Source organism: Syngnathus scovelli, chromosome 11 (assembly GCF_024217435.2).
Source record: "Syngnathus scovelli strain Florida chromosome 11, RoL_Ssco_1.2, whole genome shotgun sequence".
NCBI lineage: Eukaryota > Metazoa > Chordata > Actinopteri > Syngnathiformes > Syngnathidae > Syngnathus > Syngnathus scovelli.
The window spans coordinates 3,147,094-3,168,656 of NC_090857.1; the positions used below are offsets into that span (position 1 = coordinate 3,147,094).

Here is a 21,563-nt window from a genome sequence, read left to right on the forward strand (position 1 = left end):
AGCACCAGACGGGAAAGGGACAGGATGCTGCTGACGTCTTTCCAAAAGCACTGGGAATCCGTAGCTGGACACACAAACAAGAATCAGTCAATTCTGAACATTCCTTCATTTATTCATGACATCATGACAAGTTGGGATTCAACTTTCAGAATGAATGAGAACTTTCTGGAACAGGAGAAGGCCTGTGGTGAAGTTGTGCTTATTAGATTTTGGCAACCTATGCCAAATTTGCAAGGACGGCATAAGCCAAATCTTCATCTATCTTACTGGGGAAAAAAAATCACAGCAAATCAGTACGTTGTTGAAGGACGAGATGCGCACCTTGAAGACAACAGAGGTTAAATTATTTATGTATTCATTCATTTATTGCTGTCAAACTCTCAAACATATGCCACGGCCGACAGCGCCACCTGGCCATAGCCAACGTCACTACTTGGTCGATCGGCTCACAGATTTTCTGCACCCAAAACCAGCACCTGGCAACTGTCTTATCTGCACAAAATGTGTACTTGTCATCACCGAGTGGCCTCTTTATTGCCCCAAACCATCCAGCAAAAGAGGACTGTGCTAGCAGTGGCTTTTTGTGCCCCCAATGACTTATGTTGAGAAGGGCAAAGCACTGAAGGTTGTACTGTTTGACTTGGTGACGCAATCAAGGGGAATGTTCTGACGACATAGCGCGAAATGACAGCGGTCCTTCTGATGTAATGTTGGCCTTTTAAAAATATTTCATTTCAAACCAAGAGGCGAGACAAATTTAAATACAATGCAACATCATCCCTTGCCATTCATCGGTGCGCAACTGTTGGCACATTCATGCACCGGGATGATACTGCATTGTTTGCACCGGGATCTAAATGTGAGTTCTTGCTGTTAGTGTGTGCGTGTGTGTGTGTGTGTGTGTGTGTGTGTTATGCATTCCGCTCAACTCACAAACTGAATGCATGCGTCGTTTTGCCTCCTGCCTGCATCTGACAGTGTCCCTCCCTCTTTTCCTCTCCTCCTCCGCGTTCTCTCTCTCTCTCTCTCTCTCTCTCTCTCTCTCTCTCTCTCTCTCTCTCTCTCTCTCTCTCTCTCTCTCATTAGGCTTTTCACCGGCAAAACACGCAGGCACGCATACACGCTCCCTTCCTTTCTTTTTGTTATCCCGGAGGAATAAACGCCAAGGACTCACTTCACCCACTCTGCCCTCCTTCTGGATGTCGTTTTAAACAAGGTATGTTGAATTAGGATTATTTTGCTTCTTCAATGCGTGCATGTCGTCATAAATTCCGTCTTGCTTGCGTGAAATATCTTCCTCAAACGAGTTGTTAGTTTATATTCAATCAACAATTGTGATGTTGCGCTTCGGCTTTTATGATGCCGTGGAGAAAAAAAAGGGCTCGAGTGCTTTTGGTAATTACCTAATAACGTGTGTGGACTTTGGCGTTGCTTGTTTACCGACCTCTACTGGAGGATGAATGACATCGTGGGAATGGTGCTGCGACGTAGTGGCAAGAAGGCTCCAATTGGAACGCCTTTGTGAGCCCCGAATTGTGTTGACATCATCATGAGGGCGATCGGAATTTTGCAAGGTCCACTCTGCTCTCTGTGAGCGCACTGTTCGCTCTCGGCTTCGTTGTTGCATGCAGCTTCTCCAATCAGCTGCTTCAGTGTGTGTCTAAGCCTGTCAAACACACCCACTTTTAATGACACACACACACCCTCACGCACTGCTGGGACATGCAAGCAGTGTAGTGTGGACAAATTGCATGTGCTGTTTGCCCGCCTACATGCTCAGGCTTGTATGACGTGCAATTGCTGGAGTGCTTTTTGTTGGTGCGCCCCGAACTACCTCCCCGTGGGTGACCTAGTGATTAACATGTCCGCCTCGCAGCTCTTGGGTTCAGGGTTTGAGTCGCGTTTCACTATGTAGATTTATTTTGGCATGGTCGTGTAGAAGAAAAACTTCCGTTGATATACCTCCCATAAACGTTATAGTTTATTGTCTGATTGCCTTTGTGCAGTATTGTCCATTTGCATTATTGTCAGACACCAACACAGGCACGCTCACGTTTCTCATCTGCTGCATCAGCTTTGCTTGGTCGGTGTGCATCCAACAGCCAAGAAATCGGGCACCAGCATCTTTTCTGTCCACTCTCCAGCATTTCAAATTTGCTCCATGAATGAACGCAGTGTGAAGCGTCGATATGAACCCGACTGACGATTCACGATGCGCTATGAACGACTACTGTAGATTGAACATGTGTTTGAATAGCGTGTGACAACACTTCATTTGACATTCAAATGATAAGATAGATATTTTATCTTTTTACCTGCACTGACTCATCAGAACATTTGCTCCTGAAGTAGTCAAATAACCCTCACACGGCACTTAGAGAATAATTCAAGATGCGCGAAATATTTCTCAAGGTTGGTTACATCACAACACAATACATCTGTATTCACAAAACGCTTTCACAACATCCAAAGATAGCCCAGATTTGTTATAACCACTGGTTTGAGTAAAACCCGATGGGAAATATGTGTACGTTAGTCATCCATTCCCTTTTCAAATTCCGTCTTTTTTTTTTTTTTTTTTTAATATTGGATGTAATTAGATTGTGAAGGATTACCTAATGAAGTGCCTGGCTCGTGTATATTGCCATGTAATTGACAGTGAATTTAATAGTGCTGAGAGTGAAAATGAGTGTAAGCCCCCCTCCCACACCTCCCACCTCCTCCCACGGTGTTCTCCATCCTGATCAGGGCTTCGGTTGGAGCAGAGGTATTTATTCACCACCTTTATTCTGATTGTCTGTTCACTCGGTTTTCGGAGAGAAACCATGATTCCCTTTCTTGATTTTTTTCTCACTGATATCTCCATACAGCATGAGTTTATTTAGAAGCGGGGGGTGCTAGGAAACTTTACCCCAAGCAAGAGCAGTGCTCAGCTATTCTGACGATTATGGTGAGTCAGCAGGATCTGCTGTCTGATTCTTTCGTTCTTTTTGTTGTAAGGCAACAGTCGTTTTCCCCAACTGTCTTTTCGAGTTTTTGAAGGCCCCCCCCGCCCCCCTTTCCAGACTCTCGAGGCTGAGTCGATCAAGTCGTTTGCGTCTTTGACGTGGTGCAGAAAAGATGCTCCAAAAGCCTCACTGACAGTATTTTCTTCCCCCACACAGTAAGACAGAACAGGAGTATAAAGTCATAGCAGCAGGTGGAAAAAGGTTCTCTGATTTTGCTCAATACTTAATATTGACCCAAAGTAAATAATTTGTACGTCTCACAGTGTCTGGTCTGTTTGCTGTAGATGATGAGAAACTCGGCAGGTGACTCCCAGTCCCGTTTGGCTTTGCAACTTGTCAGACAGGTTGGATGACTCTCGCAGACATTATGCCACACGTTTGGTACACTCGTGGTTTCATGCTCTTGTTTATTCATGTGCTTGTGGCTTCTATTTTGACTTTAGCTTTTATCTGGAAAATAATACACCACTTAAAAATGCATATCATCTCCTTGATACTGACACTTGGTTTTTTTACTCAACCTTTACTGGATGTGAAATGTGACTTAGATGTGCAAATTTTGCTTGGGTTGGCATGTTTTGCGAGGTCGGAAAAGTCGAACTGGTTATGGGAGATGTGCTACTTACAGTAGCTGGCCTTTAGCAAAAAGCTGAGCTTGCCTGGGGCGCGTCTCAATGGGTTCAATTCCACAGCCACCCTTTGTGCATGAGTGTGCTTCTGGGTTGGTTACTGTTCTTATTCAGGTTCTATTATTCAATGCACCAGAACATTTTACATTGCATAGAAAATGGATGGTCTGTAGCTTGGTCCTTTATGTGAAGTATAAATTTTATCCTTGCTTGTCTGTATTCTTTTTGGGCACTGCAGTTTCAGTCCCAAAACACACGTTAGGATATGCAAAGATTCTTAATGACCTATTTTTCACTCAATGTCTGCCCATGCCAAGCAAGATGCATCATTGATGATTGCATCCTATCTTCGAGCTATTCCGTTTTTTTTTTCCTATTTAATTTCAGTGAATGAAACTCTTCAGATCCAGGTTCCATGATGTTAATATTGTTGTTTCATGAAGCTATTCAGTCATGGCAGTATTCCGTTTGAAAAGTGCGTTTGTAGCCAAGAGGAAAGAGCTCAAACAAAAGATGAATAGCTTTTAAGATTCAGACCTGTTAATAATAGCAAAAAGCATGGGAGTTCCTCTTGGGTGTTGGTGCGAAAAATAATTGGTTGCTTAAGACGTGTCATGCTGTTGATCTAAACAAACATCTTTTTTTTCCCATGCCCGATAGGCTGCTACTAAACTGCTCTAGCTGTTGCCTGTTTCATTTATCAACATCATATTTTACCGCTGAATTAGGTTTCATCCCGCTATCGAGATGAAATCATAACAGCGGCCATCTAGCTTCCAGCCGCATGTCTTGTATTGAGCGATTCTAAATATTATAGCTACATTTCTTTGTTATGTTATCAACATATTTTGTTTTATTATCAGCATATTTGTTTCGTTATCAACATACTTGTTTTGTTATCAGCATATCTTTAAAAAATATCTCTATAAGCTTTCTACTCACTTTTGGTCAGGAACAAGAAACCCATGACACCCATCATAATAGTGAGCATGGATTTCATTCATTCATTCATTCATTCATTCATTCATTCATTCATTCATTCATTCATTCATTCATTCATTCATTCATTCATTCATTCATTCATTCATTCATTCATTCATTCGTTATTTACTGTGCTGGTTAAATTGGTAGGATTTGTCAAAAATCCAACTAATCATTTACTGTGAATGCTATTTACAATAACTCTAGCTGAATGGTAGTTGAAGGTGTTTATGAGCAGTCATGCTGTGCGAAAGCCCGCCTCCTTCAAGCGTGCTGTGGTCGGGTCCTGCTTGAGCAAGGCGGGGAGCATGCCTGAGCACACAAAACATTTCTTCGAGTAACCGTGCTTTTAAGCTAATTTCATTTGTGCTTGAAAGAAAAACAGGCAAGAGCTTTGCAAGTTTACGCAGTAGGGCAGAAAAATTTCAATGTTGGTCGTGCTTGATGACCTTCAGTACGTTTCATGTTATGATTAAGATGTGGATGAAAGTCTTGCTTTACTATTTTGACCTGCTGGAGCATTTCACCATACTCAGAGTAACAGCTGAGTGTTGATGTCTGCAGAATTGTATCTTCTGGTTGTGAGTTTGATGGCTTATATTTCAGGCAAGCACAGCTGGGGCCTCTTCCGGAAGTTGTCTCTCTAGTAAAAATGTGTGAGATTACCTTGGCACAGTTTTCCACCCTCGTCACGTCCTCGTTCAATGTTGCATACCATGTCAAAGAAGCGTAGATAATACGAAGAGTCAAGTTTGATGATGAGATCTCCTGAAATGTCTCGAGATGCAGACAGTGTTGGCTTTTACGATTTGTTTTTGCCCAAGGTTGTGTTTCGTGGAGTTACTGTGCTGCTCCGCAGATTCAATGATCTCAGCTCAGCTCATTGTCAAGTGACACTCAATACTGGGAAGTAAACTCAGAGAAAAATGTGTCCTAGCGTGTCATCCGTTCTTGTGTGCTTAGCAGAGACGACATACTGGCGCACATGCTTACAACCTCCTGCCGCCCGCTGCCGTTGGCGACGCTTTTTTATAATCACAGCCATGGCAACGGTGGCCCCTGTTTGTGTGCTCAATCATCTTCCTGTGTCACATACAAGGAAGTATTCTTCTCCCATATACAAAATAACTATTATCCAATTTCGACCACCAAATTTGAAATATTTATTTTGGCTTCGGGCTCCACTGACTATTAAATGCACCAAAGTATCTGAAGCGTGACTGAATTTCAAACACTTAGTATAACTTTTTCAAATGTTAATTCTCTAAGCAGAGCTGACATTTCCATCAGGAGCGGTAATGCTGCCTTATATAAATAATTAATTTAAAGAGGGTGTTGTCAAAGCAACTAACATTTCCATTCTTCTCTTGCTTTTCAGTATTCGTCACTGCTTTTTGGTCTTCTGGCGTCCAACTTTGTTGTAACTATTTCACCTTGGCCTGTTTCAACCTTCATCAACCGTGATTCTTGTATTGATGTGATGCGCGCGACTGATTGATTAAAAAGGGTGACAGCGTAATAGCAATCTTTTCTGTTTACCCATCAAAACAGGCGCCAGCAGATGTCACAACCAGAAGCCGAGATCAATGTCGGTTTTTCTGGGTGGCTTTGCTGTCATCATTAATATTTGGGAGAAAATGTCAACCAATCCTGTTAGAAAATAATCGAACGTATGTCAGGTATACAAAATATTTGTTTTCTTTGCATTGAAAGGCAACATTAGATTTAAAAGTGAGCATTAGATCAGCAACCCCTCAAATCAAGTGATTTTTAAAAAATATATATTTTCTTGCTGTCGCTAATAATCCAGCAGCTCCGAACATCATGTGAAGCTGAGGTTTGTTCTGAGTGCACATTAAGATTTCTCCCAGCTCATCTGTCAGGCTGTCGGTCAGAATGGCAAACGAAAAAAGTTCCAAGCTGATCAATGATGTGTGACCTCATCCCGGTCACAGTGCCCTTTTGCACATTCTGCATCGCTGCTTCACCACTCCTGAATTTCTTCCTTTGTGAGATACGACCAAATTACTTGCTGTCCTTGGTTGTACTCAAATTTCGCCTCGGATATTTGAGATCACAGTAAATTAACTGCAAAGATAAATTCATTCCGTTTAAATGATGAACACAAATCGTCATTTGAGCCAAATTTGAACTTTCCTTTTATTGGCGTTTTCTACACGGCAGCAGATGAATAAAAAGAGCTGAAACAGCACAATTTGATTGTTGGTGTCATAATGAGGACACGGAAGTTACCTAAGCCGAGGCGCGCATAATTCGAGATAGTATCAAGGGGAATCATGTCGCCAAATGACCTGCTTTTCTCAAGTCCTTGGCTGCAAATGCAAGAAAGTGACTTCCAGCACTCAGACAGCAGCTATGTTCTTCATTCTTTTCCCCGCAGCTGCCCAAATTGTGAATGACACCAACTCCAAGGTTCCTCTATTTTTAAGATGTTTTTAATTGAACGTAGCATTTATACCCCTAGGTTGTAATTTTAAATCGAGCATTTGATGTAAGCTTTCCCAAAATCTGGAAGACGACCGATAGCTCACAAGACTGATTTAAAAAAAAGCCTCCACCTAGCACTCACCTCAAGGTACGTTGCGAAAGTGATTTGTGGATTTTTTTTTTTTTTTTTTTAAAAACAGAGCCGTAGGAGAGCATTATTGACTTGGAGGCCGAATGCTTCTACCTACAGATGTAAATAAATTCAGGTCGTATGCGGTCAGAGTATTGAGGTATCTTACCTGTGTGCTTTGCACATCTTAGTGCTTCACATTACGCGGCTGGATAAGGATTAAACATTTTTATACTTAGTGACGCTTCATGTCAGCTAATGTGAAATTCTCTCGAGAATGAGAAATCCTCCTGCAAGCATGGCAGGTATACTCAAGTGAGAACACGACAACACTTGGAATTTTTTTTTATTTTTTTTTTTTAAATCAAGCACCCTCTGCTGTGGCAATACATCCATTTATTGAGTGTGTAACCGTGGATAAGTTTGAGCTCTTCTTCAGGCCACAAACGGGTTGCAACTAAATTGATAGAACTACTGCCGCCTGTAGCCAAGTCGCACACAACATTTGACCTCACTTTATTCAACACTGGATGAATCCGCAATCAGTTTCACGAACAAAAGCAGAACTGTGTTTGCCTGCAAGGTGGCCGCCTCGTTGCTATTCACTTCTTTTCAGGATGGACTTGTTGCAAATTACATATTACGCAAGGAAACATGTAAAGCCACGCGCACGCTCTTAAGTGGGAGAACAGAAGTGACAGGGTAGTCATTAGTGTGTGTATAATTTGTAATAACATTGTCGTGCAAGTCCAAGTCTGTGTGATACTTTCCATGGTGGACAAGCTATGTTTTCCTGCGAGTCTCTGTGTGTTTGAATTCGAGAGCACCTTCCCATTACCTAACTGTTTGTGGAAGCGTTTCTCCAATTAGGCTCAAGCTCGTTGGCAATTTTGTGCAAAGTCTTATATGACTGTGGAAGTTACCTGCTTATGAAAACGAGCTTTATTGATGTCATTTCTTTCACATTGTCCTTGCAAGAACATGAGAGGGTGCATCTTAATGCGATGACTGATACATTTGTGGTAGCCCTTCTTTGCAACACTTAATGTTTTTGCCAGAAGCGAAACTGGAGAAACATCCAAAAATGCTATTTAAGTCAAGCGTGAAATGCAGCAGAAGCACAACTGAGCTCTCCCTGCAGCAAAAGATGAACACGCTGACTATCATCGGTTTGTTGTTTCGAATACTTTCTAGTTAAGAATACCACTTTGCCACTTGATGGGTTTCCCAAAACACACCAGTAATTGTCATTCTTTTGGTTATCGCTCTTGGTTCTTTTGCAGCAGGAGCACATTTGCTAGTGACTGACTTAATCAGATTACACTCTTGATGATGATTATGATTGTTGTGTCACTGTCAGCTTGTCGCGGCAAAGCGCCACACCAACTATGGTCCAAGAATATTTCTTGTGTGTTCTGGACTTGATTCACTAGAATGGTTGCATTTAAATTAAATGTTGATGTCTTGAAGAGGATAAAAATATGTCATTTAAAATTTCCATGATCAAGTGACATACATGTGAATCTGAGTTCACTGAATATATTTAAGATCCTGATACCCTAATTAGTCTTAGCCTCACATTTTGTAATTACAGGAGAGCTTCCACTGTGATTCCTGCTGCTGCAATCCAGGACTAGCCGTGATGCAGTCTTTTGCATTATCTGTGTCCTCAACTGCTTCTTACTTGACATTGCAAAAGGCAGACTCAGATCTCCTTCAAAACTCTTCATCGGCATTTGATATCACGAGTCACCTTGTGTTGTCCATCAAAACCAGGTTGGCCTTTGTCTATTTGAGGGTGATGATGCAAAGGTGATGGGGCCCTTTAGAACCGGAAGAGCAAAACCTCCTGACAAAGAGACATTGATTAGCACACAAGTCTTCCTCCTGTGCCATCTGGTGTGGCCGTGTGCCACGCTCTCCCACAGGCGCCCGGCAACAAGCTCCAATTGGGCCATGGCGATGACTCAGGGTGATGCTGAAGGCTATTACTTGATATTTCGGGCAAATCATCTTTTGCTGGTGGCCCAGTCCCTCCGGTGACCTGCAAGGCGCGCAAGCCTGTTTGTGTGCTCGCTCCGTCGCAGCCGTGTGGAATTTTGCACGCGTGTGCAGGAGCCTTATATAGCAACACGTAGTGGCATGCAAAAGCGACAGAGCATCGGCAAACATATTCTGCTTCCCTATGACCACCGACAAGATTAAGAGTGTGTCACAGGTCGCGCTGTTACGATGTGGGCATAGCAGAAGGTGCAGGGATAGTTTTTTGCAGACGTTTGGCGCAAAATTAGCAAAAAAAATGATCGCTACTCGTTCTAATGAACTCAAGGCTAATAAGGTCATAACCATTTTAAAGTGCAGTTAAGCATGTCCACGATCGTAATACTATTCATCAAACTTGTTGACATTTGTATTCATTAGCGCGCTCTTGCACAGCAGAGTTAGAGTTTGTATATGACATATAAACTGGACTGGATTTTGGGATGAGTTGCTATACAGCACCTGTGGTTGCCCCCATGATGATTTTAGCATGTATGGAACGTCCTTGTCCCGATCGCAAACTTCCATTGATTTACTGGATGTATTGTCCCATGGATCAGAAGAGCTGTCAGAAGCATTGCCGCATTTTAGGGAGTGTCAGAGCTATTTACAACCGCTTGAGACGTTTAGAGTTTACTGCTCAGTTAAGTGCACTGGAGTGTATAACATCTCTCGGAAGGGCCTGTGGGCCACGACTAAACATCTTCCGCGGGGAATGTATTTCCATATTTCATATTTGCATTTGGAATTATAATCACTTTACAGACACTGTTTTTTGATTTTGTCAAATTGGCCTGTTTTGAGGGGGTGGTCCTTTGTCATGCGAGTGAGCCGCCGCTATGCCCTACATGCTGCTGGGTTGTCAGCTTTTACCGCCATGATGACTCGATTACGTTTCCTGATACATTTGACTGATTTTATTATACAAGGCAGAACAGAACGTCATCCAAACCGGCAAGTGTTCATTTGGATCCGACTTACCATTAAAGGCCTTTGCTACAATAATGTTAATCAATGGCTCAGTTGAAATGAGCTTTTGTTCCACATTACAGTTCTCTTAAATGCTTGCCTTAAACCTTGTCGATCTGCACCATTAATGCAAAAGAGCGAGCACCGTCGGAGAAAGGAAAAAGGATCTGATCAAAGCAGAAAGTGACTCGGCATGTCCTCTCCTCTGGGGTTCGAGCTCATCAGAGTAGCGGCGGTTCCGCTTCAGCCGCACTTGAATTCATTTGAGAATCTTTGTCAAAGAAAAAACGCTGAGCAGAAATTTATGGAATTTAAATAATTGCCAATGTTTTGAAATTGGATAGGAATGGTCTTGAGCCTAATTGCTCTTAATAACAGGGTTACATCTGGGTTGAACAACAGTAATGATTCTTTAGCCTCTCTACGCCAAATTACCTCACAATCCTTTTTTTCATATTTCTTAGAAATCGTTGTGCCTGGGATTCAATTGTTCTCATCATCTCATATTTAGTCCCTCTGATTGTCGCCTCCGTTTGTCTGTGTCTCCGCAGAGGAGAGCAATGATCAGGTGTGAGGAAGAAAAAAAACAATGGTGTGTGCTGTGCCGTTACCATGGCAACGAATCCTCTGAGCCGAGCCAGTACTCTTCCACAAGCATGCATACATGCATCATCCCTCCCTGATGCCTTCTCTACTGTATCTATCTCGAATGCACAGCCCTTAATTTAACTGCAAAGCCTGATATTATTCTGAAGGCGTTTCACAACTGTCTTCTTGGCGTGGCTAACTAACACGTTCCTGGCACCACTGGTAGATGCCAGATGCTGGCCCATGTCAGCGACACAAATGCAAGCAGACACTGTAATGATACGTTGCTTTTTGAAAATGGGGCCCCTATTAGTGGGATTGTTGTACTTCAATACAACTTTGAATTTGTGTTTCCAGTTGAGTCTTAATGATCAAACAAGGATGAAAAAGAAACAAACTAGTTGCTAGTGAGAATACATATTTGTTACAAGACAATTAGTGATGCTGTTTTTTTTCTAGTCCCATCGAGCATAAAAAAAATAGACTTCACATTATTTGCTAACATTAGTTAAGCAGTTAATAAACTACTCAGACCATGACGATTTATTTGTTTACACAGAACTTGTATACTTTATTAGCTATGTTGCAGTTTTCCAATCAGCAAATGCTTGTTGTCGAATGAAACCGACTATACATTCTTTTTTGTAAACTCGTTGCATTGTCCTGCAATGCTCTTACGCTCACTTTGTGGGTCGATGATGGCCATCAGTCTGTTTCAAGGAAATGAGCAACTCGATTGCCTCGTTTTACAACATCAATTTCTGTTCACTCAATAATTAATCACACTTCCAGAGAAAATGACTCCATAATGAGTGCTATTGACCCTTTGTTCACATTGAAGCCATTTTAGCTTCATAATTTTATTGATACTTTAATTTTACAGTAGCTATTGATTTTGTGTTATCCTGAAAATTTCACGATTGGCTGAGTGGTCTCTAGCTCTATCGAATTGCTGATTTGGGTTGAATACGTGTGAGAATTTATGTCAAATATAAGTATCAATAATTTTTTTGTGTTTGATTTCTTGGTTTTCCTTCCCATGAGAACTAAAAGTCTGGTCTTAAACCCCTCCGACAGCTTTTTTATTTCACTGGCGTTCACCAGCAAAACACCCACAGTGTCAAAGCCAGTGTGTGGGTTGTTGTGCAGTACAACTTTACTTTTATGTCTTGTGCTGTAAAATTCACGCCTACAAGAATTCATGGTTACTACTCCACATATGATTGGGTTAGGCAATCAAATAACAGCAGAAGTCTTTTTTTGTGTTTTGAAAAAACATCATTCTTGCAAACAGCAAAAGGCTGCCAATACTGATTGGGCAACAATTTGTTATCATTGTTTTGTATCATTTTTTAAATCTTTGTTATTTGTTCTTTCTCAGACGGAGGTGTGCGCTGAGTGTCCAAGACAAGCCGGGAGTCCTCCCAGACAGCAGGAGGCAAACATGCAGGAGCCAATCTTGGATGGCAAGACGGCCAAACAGGTGCAATGACCTTTCACGTGGAAAAAACTACTCATCTTATCACCTTTGACCTGTTGTTATGGGTTGGATACAAAAATAGCTTTATTTTTTTTGCACTGGAGAGCTTCTGTATTTCCATTTTTTACTCAACAAGAGTTCTTTAAGTGTATATGTCAACATTATACAATTTTTCTGAATATTTTATTTTACTTTACACCACAATAAAGCAACCCTGAGTGTAACATTACATATAATAGCGTTGTGAGACTAATGTTATCTTCCCTTCACTTTTACGACACTAAAGGAGCAGAATTCCAAGGTCCTGGATGAACAGAAAGAGAACGATGACACATCGGAGAAAATATCCCCAAACGAGAACCTCAAGTCGCCACAGAAAGGCTCCAAAAGGCAAAAAACAACATCGTTTAAAGTAGCTCTGTTGGATATGTCGGATTACAAAGGAGAAATCGAGGTATGCCTTTACACATTTGACACATTTAATAATGAGCATCAACACTGGAATTTATTTTATTTTATCTTCTGTTTATTGATCTCTGTGGGCAATTTATTGTTTTATAACACAACATAAGGCAGACGAGGGGGGGAAAAAAGATAAGTGGAGGGCTTCCAATCTGTGAGTCAGTTTTACATCTTGCAGAAACACCTCATCTTTGCAGATTGTAAAGTGTTTCCACACATGCATCTGTTGTGCAACACTTATCACCTGCTGGGAAGCCAATATGAAGCCATGCGCAACAAGCCGTTCTGCGAACACACCCAAAATAAATCCAAGTAAATCGTCGTTTGTTATTTATGCAGTATGTCATGGTCCATTGAAGTCACATCCTTTGGATAGTTGAGGCGCCGCTGATATTGTCGGGAACACAAGCAAGGTCACGGCATACAGATTACAGTGGCAAGACGATTTGCACTGATAAGTCAAATGGATTAAATGAACGAGTCCCAGTATTGTCACGAGCCTTCTCATGTGCATGAAAGTGTAACTTTAGCTTTTGAGTAAAGAGCATCAGAAATGCAACACATTCATCATTTTTTTTCTCCAATTCAGTGAAAACACTCAGAAATACCTTTAGGTGTTGTCAGCACAGCAACAATGGTTTGCCTTACGGATGCATTCAGGTCTTGAGTGCTCTTAATATTTTCCAGTCCTCACAAAGACGCACGAAGGGGACTTAGATCTGTTAGAGTGTGTGCACTTGCAATTTAGAGCTAGCTATTTACTAGGAAGTAGTCGGCTTAGTACACGTCTTAATGTAATTCAGGCCCTATATGCCTCGCACTCCCCCGCGAGCTCCACCCGCCAAGCTGCTAAGAATACAAAAACAATTTGCTTGGCTGAGTTGTGTAACGTGAGCGGAGTTACGATGCACAGGGTTGGTCTGTGCATACATTAGCTACTCTTATGTAATGATGGGAAGATGAAGATTCAAATTTGCTTCATGAATCAGTTGTTTTTTTCCTCTCGGCACTCTGTGTTCAACATTGGGATTGAAGCATATTGACGGCATTTTTTTAAAGCCTTTTATTTAAACCAACAATGCCATCTCGATGAGGTTGGAGGAGAAGAACATGAGTGCCCCTGCTCACATCCCTGACCTCAACCCAATCTAAAACATTTCGGATAAATAGACCTGGCTTCATTGTGAATATGTTCAACAATATACTTTACGTCACAGGTGTCAAACTCAAGGCCCGGGGGCCAGTTACGGCCCGCCACATCATTTTATGTGGCCTGCAAAGACAAATTGTGCATCAAATTCATGTCTCATTAGTAGAATTGCAAATTGTCTTCACTTTTAATAATATATATTTTTCAAATATTTGACCAGTTTTTACTCGTCTGATTTGAAAACGAGTTATTTGTCAGTTTGTTTTGTAGCTTTTACTGTATATAATATGAGGTGCTCATACATTGATTTGGGTTGACAGTCATAATGGCCCTCCGAAAGAAGCTCTGACTATAATGCGGCCCGAGAAAAAAACGAGTTTGACACCCCTGCTTTACATGAACTAGCACGTACGTAAAAAGAACAGAATTTGCTTTGCATCCTTTAACCTTTCATGTTTGATTGATGGGTCACTATTCCAAGTGCTCGCAGAGAAATGTTAAGAATGACTACCTCACATTTACATGACATCTGTTTCCTTGGCAACACCATGACTCCCTCATGCACTTGATTGATTGAATGATTTCTCTATTGTTGCGATGCCCAACCACTGTGCTGTGGCACATGAGCGCGATTTTGGGGGTTCATCAGATGTGCCAAAAAATTCTACATTTTTTCTTGGTTTAAAATACTAATTTGTCCTTAGGTATAGATGGAAGTATGAGATGTGTCTACTACAATGATTGGCTGGCGACCGGTCTAGCCCAAAGCTCAAAGTCACCCACTGAGACACAAAAGCAGATGATGGAGCTTTCTTTAATCATGTCATATTAGCCATTCAGACAAATATGCTCACTGGACGAGGTGGCGGCTACGCTAACATATTGGAGGAGATCTGTTCCGTTTGTGCTGACATTTGAAACCTCTTTGTGCACTTGTCATTGCAGAAACACTCGAAAGGACAGGCGCTGGTAGACATGATGTGTGAGCACCTCAACTTGCTGGAGAAGGACTATTTTGGCCTAACCTTTGCAGACACAGACACCCAAAAGGTCAGAGCATTACTTGCCACAATATCATCGTGGGTGATTTGAATACATAATCAACAAGGCAATCAGTATTCCTCTCACTTATTGGTCGAGTTAACTCTCGCCAGTGTGCACTGGCCATCACTTAGAGATGAATGATGAATGTAAATGCATCGTCCCAATCTGTGCGATTTCAGAAAGTGTGTGCAGCTGGTGTAGAGACAAAAATGCTTCACCAAATATTAACATATATTTTGCTAAACAAATATTCATTGGAAGCAAAGTAGTCCAAATGTGTTTTTGTTGGGTGAATGTAGACTGATGAAACCATTTTTTCCCGTCTGTTCACCGAGTCTTTATTATTTCTACTTCCCACAAATCTTGGCATTTCAAACACAGCTCTATGGTTGATTTTGATTTCATTATAGCGAAATAAGCATGTGCTGTCTTCTTATCATCGAATTACATAATTGTCACTGCAATGTGCTGAGGGGAGCCTTGCTGTCTGTTCACGTTGACTCATCCGTGGCTTAGTTCCTTTGACAGACATTGGGCTCTTCAAAGGCAGGTATGTGATTGCGCAACAGGCCGCAGAGGATGAGTCTTTCTTTTGATAGCGGAAAAGACGGCAAGACAGAGTCCTGCTTCGATGTGACTATCATCACCACACAAAGACATCTTGACAGCTCACTTGTTGTGACTTGTTACATACTGATTCAGTTTTTTTAATTAAAATAATATCATATATAATATAATTATATATATACAAGAAGAGGAAAAACATCAAATCGAACTTTTGACGGATGTCTTGTATTTCATCGAGAATATCCTCCACTGATTTTTCATTAGCTGCATGAGTGTGCGGCGGGGTTACTTTTGGTCAATAAGCCTCAATGAGCTCTTCTAGCGACCACGTAATAAATTGCGCCACTGCTGACAATTTAGATCGCCACATTATCAAGCATGATAAGAGCAGCAGGGTGAAAAATCTTTCATTTTGCAACACAATGAAGAAACAGATGCTTTCATGAAATCGTCTCTTTGCACATTTAACAAATCAGCTGTGGAGGAATTGAATTAAACATATGGGGAGACTTTCCTTGGGGATACCCAGGAGCAATTAAAGTGAAAAATGTCACCAGTCTTTGCAATTACCATATTTCCTGTCCGCCCTGCATGAATCCCACCTCCTGTCTTCCAGAACTGGTTGGACCCCTCGAAGGAGATCAAGAAACAGATGCGCAGTGAGTATCTGATCCAGCGAGTCAGGATGATACATATTTCCTAATTTTATGAACAAATGGATGCAAAATTAAACATCATTATCTCATCTGTCCTAGTTTACACTCACCAGTCGCAATAGATTCTGTATTTGTATCATTTAATCAACATCTAATTCAAGAGCTAAAAAAAAAAAAAAAAACTCAGTTGTAAATGATTCAGATTTTTTTTTTTCCTTAGCAATTTTTCAGCTCTTATTCTCTCTGCAGACAGTCCGTGGCACTTTGCCTTTGCTGTCAAGTTCTACCCTCCAGACCCCTCCCAACTCACCGAGGATATTACCAGGTAGTGTGTTAAGCCATTTCTAATGTGTCCTAAATGTGGACTATAACAATTTTCATGCTACATTTCCTCACACATCAAAGCGAAGCAAATCCCTCATTCCTTTTGACAGATTAGAACCGGAATGTTACTAAGAGTGGAGGATTGACTGCGGTGAATACGCGTTGGCGCTTGCCTTTGCTCTCCCTTGTTTGACTGCCAAAGCCTTTTCTCTCCGCCCCTTTTTTCTCATCTGACAGATACTACCTGTGTCTGCAGCTGAGGGATGACATGCTGTCGGGTCGGCTGCCTTGCTCGTTTGTCACCCACGCCCTCCTGGGTTCCTATATGGTCCAAGCTGAGCTGGGCGACTACGATCATGACGAGCACGCCTTGGACTATGTCGGCGAGTTCCGTTTCGCTCCCAATCAGACTCGTGAGCTGGAAGAAAGAGTGATGGAGCTCCATCGAAACTACAAGTACAACTCCACACACTCTTGCGTAAATCTCACTTCAGTCTATCTAACTGTAATAAATTTGACTGATTTTTTTTTTTTCTTTCTGGGTTAGGCCTAACACTCTCATCAAATCATTTTGCCATTTTTATCATTGAATTTTCTGAATGAATCAAGCCTCACCTCATTGTTTGCTAGCGTCTTCCAATTGGCAAAGATTTTGGCGTGAATATTAAATAACGGAGTAGCTCTGCTCTCAATGTGCAAGCTCTATGAATGAAGACTGTGAACATGCCTCTTGATGTTGGTTACAGACTTTTCTACCCACAGGGGTATGACTCCAGCGGAGGCTGAAATTAACTTTTTGGAGAATGCTAAGAAATTGTCCATGTATGGCGTGGATCTGCACCATGCTAAGGTTGGCTGCGTGAATTGTTTAAGACAAACAATTTCAGGCCAATTTCTGTTTAGTTGCTGACTCATTTGCCCCGCAGGATTCCGAAGGGATCGACATCATGTTGGGTGTCTGCGCCAACGGCCTGCTGGTGTACCGGGACAGGCTGAGGATCAACCGCTTTGCTTGGCCAAAGATCCTTAAGATCTCCTATAAGAGGAGCAACTTTTATATCAAGATAAGACCTGGAGAGGTATGCGTCATAAGTTAGTGTTTTGAAAATAGAAAATCATGGAAAATTGTGGATGGTATGCAGATCATGATGATGAGATTTTAAATCCCTTATAAGTAATCGCTTGCTTTCATTTGGAAAGAGAGAATAATCCAAAGCTCACAGTCAATGAAGCAAAATGCAAAATTCATTTCAAATACTGTAATATTGAATTTGTTCCTTTGCCCGGTTTACATGCTGACCTTCCCAGTATGTAAGAAAGTGCCACAGCTTATCTTCCATCCTGTGCAGCAGGCTCACTCGGTCAAGTGACAGCCACACAGTGAGCCTGTGATTGGGCCAAATAAAGAGTCCCTTCAAGCGAGTTGCTGCAGCTGCAGCCATGAAACCCTCCCTCGCCATTCCTAAACATGCAATGCTATTCATACATTTATTTTTGTGAGGTAACCTGTAACCAATTAAAAGTCGTGTCAGTGGTTTGTTGAACCTCCAAGCAACCGTGACAATGAAAATCAGTCAAATCAAGCAAAATATGAAATAAATAAGAACCTCAAGTACTCAAGTGCCACTCACCTTGTACTTTTTGTTCCTTCCTCCAGTATGAGCAGTTTGAAAGCACGATCGGTTTCAAGCTACCAAACCACAGAGCTGCCAAACGGCTGTGGAAAGTCTGCATTGAGCATCACACCTTCTTCCGGTAAGAAACAATTTGCTTTTGGGTTAAACCAACCAGCGAGGCAAACAAATCATTTCATTAGTACAGAATGATGAGGGAAATTAAAGCCAAGCAGCCAGATTAAAAGGTGTTATATTAAAAATCTTTTACTTGCTGCTCAATGTCTGCTCGGAATCACAGAGGACATTAAAATAATATTCAATAATTGTATTCAAATGACTTGTGGCGTTTGAACGCCTCTCTGGAAAAAACACTTCCCAGCTCCGGTGCTGCCTTTGTTTGAAAGTGCATGTGCTAAAAAAAAAATCTGATAAAAATTTCTGTTTTCATAGGTTGGTTTCTCCCGAGCCTCCTCCCAAGGGCTTCTTGGTGATGGGCTCAAAGTTTCGATACAGCGGAAGAACGCAAGCTCAGACCAGACAGGCCAGCGCACTCATCGACCGACCCGCTCCTCACTTTGAGCGTTCCACGAGCAAGAGGCACTTGCTCTCCAGAAGTTTAGACGGCGGTAAGACCATCATCCCATCAGGTTAGTTAGTTTGTCGAACTAATTCAGCTCTCGTTACCGGCAGAGTTCTCCCGTCCGATGTCAGCAATGTGCGAGAATCACGATGGCCTCCTCCATCACAGCATCAGCGAGCAGCGTCACCTTCGCAGTCCCTCCGTGGATGAGCAGGAAACCGAACTGGAGCCCAGTTGGGAACAAGAGGAGGATGATCTAGAGCAAGAGGAGGGCCAGCAGACGGAAAGAGACGACGACCAGGATGGAAATGTCTCGCCGAGCAAGAAGAAAGAAATTGTGGTGAGCCGCAGTTCCTTTTATTGTCACATTAACAGGCACCACTTGAGGTTTGGTCAAAATTGGCCTCGCTGGATCGAACGCTTTCCTTTCGCTTCTTTCATGACTACACAGCTCGTAACCCACTTTACAGTTTTCTCTTCCTCTAATGTCCTTTCTTGTTTTCTACTTGCTGACCAAAAGGAGCAGAGTGGTTCAGCAGTTGACGGTAAACAGGAGGTATATCACCCGCTGATTTCATCTCTCTCTGCCTGCTCGTAACCCATCAAAGGCCTTTTGCAACAAATTGGCCTTTATTTGTACCTCAACTGTCTCAATCTCTTTTTTTTTTATGGACACTCCTCCATTTTCTATACCACTTGTCCTCATTAGGGTTGTTGCTGGTCACCAGCCAATCACAGGCAAACAAGCACTTATGTCAAATTGAAGTCTGGAATTCATTTAACATGATTTTTTTTTGGAATGGCCGAGTTTTAAATTCACTCTCATTTGAGTAGTTCCGTAATTGGGATGCATTTGACGTGAAAACGTGACAAGTGGCTTAATTGAGCTTTTTGTTTTGTCTCTCATGCCTTTTATCCACGATCACTATTCTACTTGTACATTGTCCTCCTCCCATGTCAGTTGGAGCTGGAGGCCACCCAGCCAAGCACAAACAGGATGTTCAGGTTCACGCCTTCCACGTTTGCCTATTTTGCAAACCATGTCTTTGTGCTGCTCTCCTTCCACCTCCACAATCTGTCACTAGCTTCGAATTCTGGGTTTGGCATCTCCCTCGCCGACATGCAGACTCTCTCGTTTGTGCTCGAAATTATTGGCGGGCTACTTTTTCTTTGAAGCTTGCTATCAAAACGTAAACCCGTTGCAGATTAAATAATCATGCATCAAATGCAATTCCAAATATCTCACAAGTAATTTAACATACGGCAATTGGCCAGCTTCATTAAGTTTGGATTGCCTGGCGATCCATCAAGCGTGAAATTACACAACCAAATAAATATTTTAAGTACACGATGGAATCAATAGCCTGATTTCTTTCGGCTTCACTGTACAAAAGGCCTTTGTATGATACAAGCTGTAATCTTACAAATAATATATTCTACATTAGATTTTGTCTGACGTTGTACATAATTCCTTTGAGAACAGTCTCTTGATGATGATCAATTGACTTCTTTCCATCTTTTGCCTTTCTCTTTTCACACGTTGCCCTCCTTCCAGTTTCTGGATAAGTCGCACGATGTGTTGCTGAAGCACCAGGCCAGCATCAACGAGCTGAAACGAGCCCTGAAGGAACCCAACAGCAAACTAATGAGCCGTGAGAAGCGTCTGTCGTCATCATCGCCACCCGGCACACCAGAGAAAAAGGCCGTGAGTTGAAACCTTGGAGTACATGTTTTAACATCATGTGGATGATGTCATTATACTGTCAAATTTGCTGCATTTCAAAGTGAATTCATATTCCAGTCACCATCACACAGCCTATATTATTTCGTTCCATGAGAAACGATCTTTCAACTTTTTCTCTCTCATTGTCTTTTGAATAATTCAAGCTTGCATTCGCTGATTTGTCTTCTGTGCCACGATATGCTCGGTTCTGGACTTAAAGCGCTGAGCTTTTTTCAACCTTTTCACCGTTAATTAATCAAGAGTTGAACTCTTTTGTCCATAAGACTTTAATGGAAAGACAAAACATTGGCGCCTTTGTGATCTTATTTAACATTCCATCTGGGCTGAGCTCAGTTGATCTTGATAGTACTTGTATGTGACCTTGAGCGAGACACTGAACTCCTAAATGTTCATGATGTCATCGGTAAATGATTAATGTCGATGCGGAGTCCCAAGTTGGACAGTGTTGTGTCGAATATTTTCCAAATCGATGAACGTTTTGCCTTACATTTTTTCTTTAGGTTCTTTTTCACTTTCATGCCTTAAAATAATATTTTCCTTTGCCCTCATGGTCGTCATTACTTTTCTCTCCCTCACAAAGGAAGGAACATCCCCCCAAAAATTTGGAGCAAAAAATATGATCTATTTTGTTCTTTAGAGAGTCAAGGAATGTCCCTTTTGACCGAGTCAGACAGGTTCAGTGGAATTTGCACGTTTGAGGTATTTGTATTGAGTAGTTTGTCCATTTGCATTGCAAATTATTTTGGAAGATGTCAAAGAAAAGGTCGCACATCAAACTTGTAAATTAGCACTCAATGCTCTCCTAATGTTTTACTTTCATGAGCCAGGTTCCTTGCATCTTTTTACTCAGTCAGAGCACTAATGGCTGTTCTTTCTTCCCTTCAACCTTCCTCTCGCCGGCCAGTCGGGGGGCCGTGTGGCAGGAAAAGAGCCCATTAACAGCCAATCTGTTGAGGGATTCATCCAGAAGAATATCACCACTTCACCTGAGGTTCTCAAATTTTCTTTGTGATGATCTGACACCCTTCATAGCATTTGTGAAATCAACTCCATCATAGGAGTGAAAGCTCATCCACCCACATCCACATGTTGACCTCATCTTCCATCCGTCATGGAGATTGTAGTATTTGTAGTCCTATTTTGCGTG

General features: G+C 41.8%; 1 protein-coding gene across 4 annotated transcripts in view; it reads left to right on the forward strand.

Annotated features, from left to right (window-relative positions):
- The first annotated feature begins 820 nt into the window (after positions 1–820).
- The window catches only part of LOC125976829 (band 4.1-like protein 1), a 28,375-nt gene continuing 7,632 nt past the window's right edge, over positions 821–21,563 (forward strand). The window contains exons 1-16 of one of the 4 annotated variants that reach the window (XM_049732756.2): positions 821–859; positions 1,087–1,216; positions 12,175–12,276; positions 12,560–12,727; positions 14,831–14,935; positions 16,113–16,155; positions 16,402–16,477; positions 16,714–16,932; positions 17,239–17,326; positions 17,403–17,555; positions 18,134–18,231; positions 18,543–18,718; positions 18,783–19,012; positions 19,193–19,228; positions 20,228–20,377; positions 21,321–21,407. In XM_049732756.2, coding sequence (XP_049588713.1) covers positions 12,238–12,276; positions 12,560–12,727; positions 14,831–14,935; positions 16,113–16,155; positions 16,402–16,477; positions 16,714–16,932; positions 17,239–17,326; positions 17,403–17,555; positions 18,134–18,231; positions 18,543–18,718; positions 18,783–19,012; positions 19,193–19,228; positions 20,228–20,377; positions 21,321–21,407 — 1,668 coding nt within the window. In that variant the 5' untranslated portion in view covers positions 821–859; positions 1,087–1,216; positions 12,175–12,237. The remainder of the gene's footprint in view (positions 860–1,086; positions 1,217–12,174; positions 12,277–12,559; positions 12,728–14,830; positions 14,936–16,112; positions 16,156–16,401; positions 16,478–16,713; positions 16,933–17,238; positions 17,327–17,402; positions 17,556–18,133; positions 18,232–18,542; positions 18,719–18,782; positions 19,013–19,192; positions 19,229–20,227; positions 20,378–21,320; positions 21,408–21,563) is intronic. The other 3 variants (XM_049732759.2, XM_049732760.2, XM_068652324.1) reach the window with 3 other exon arrangements.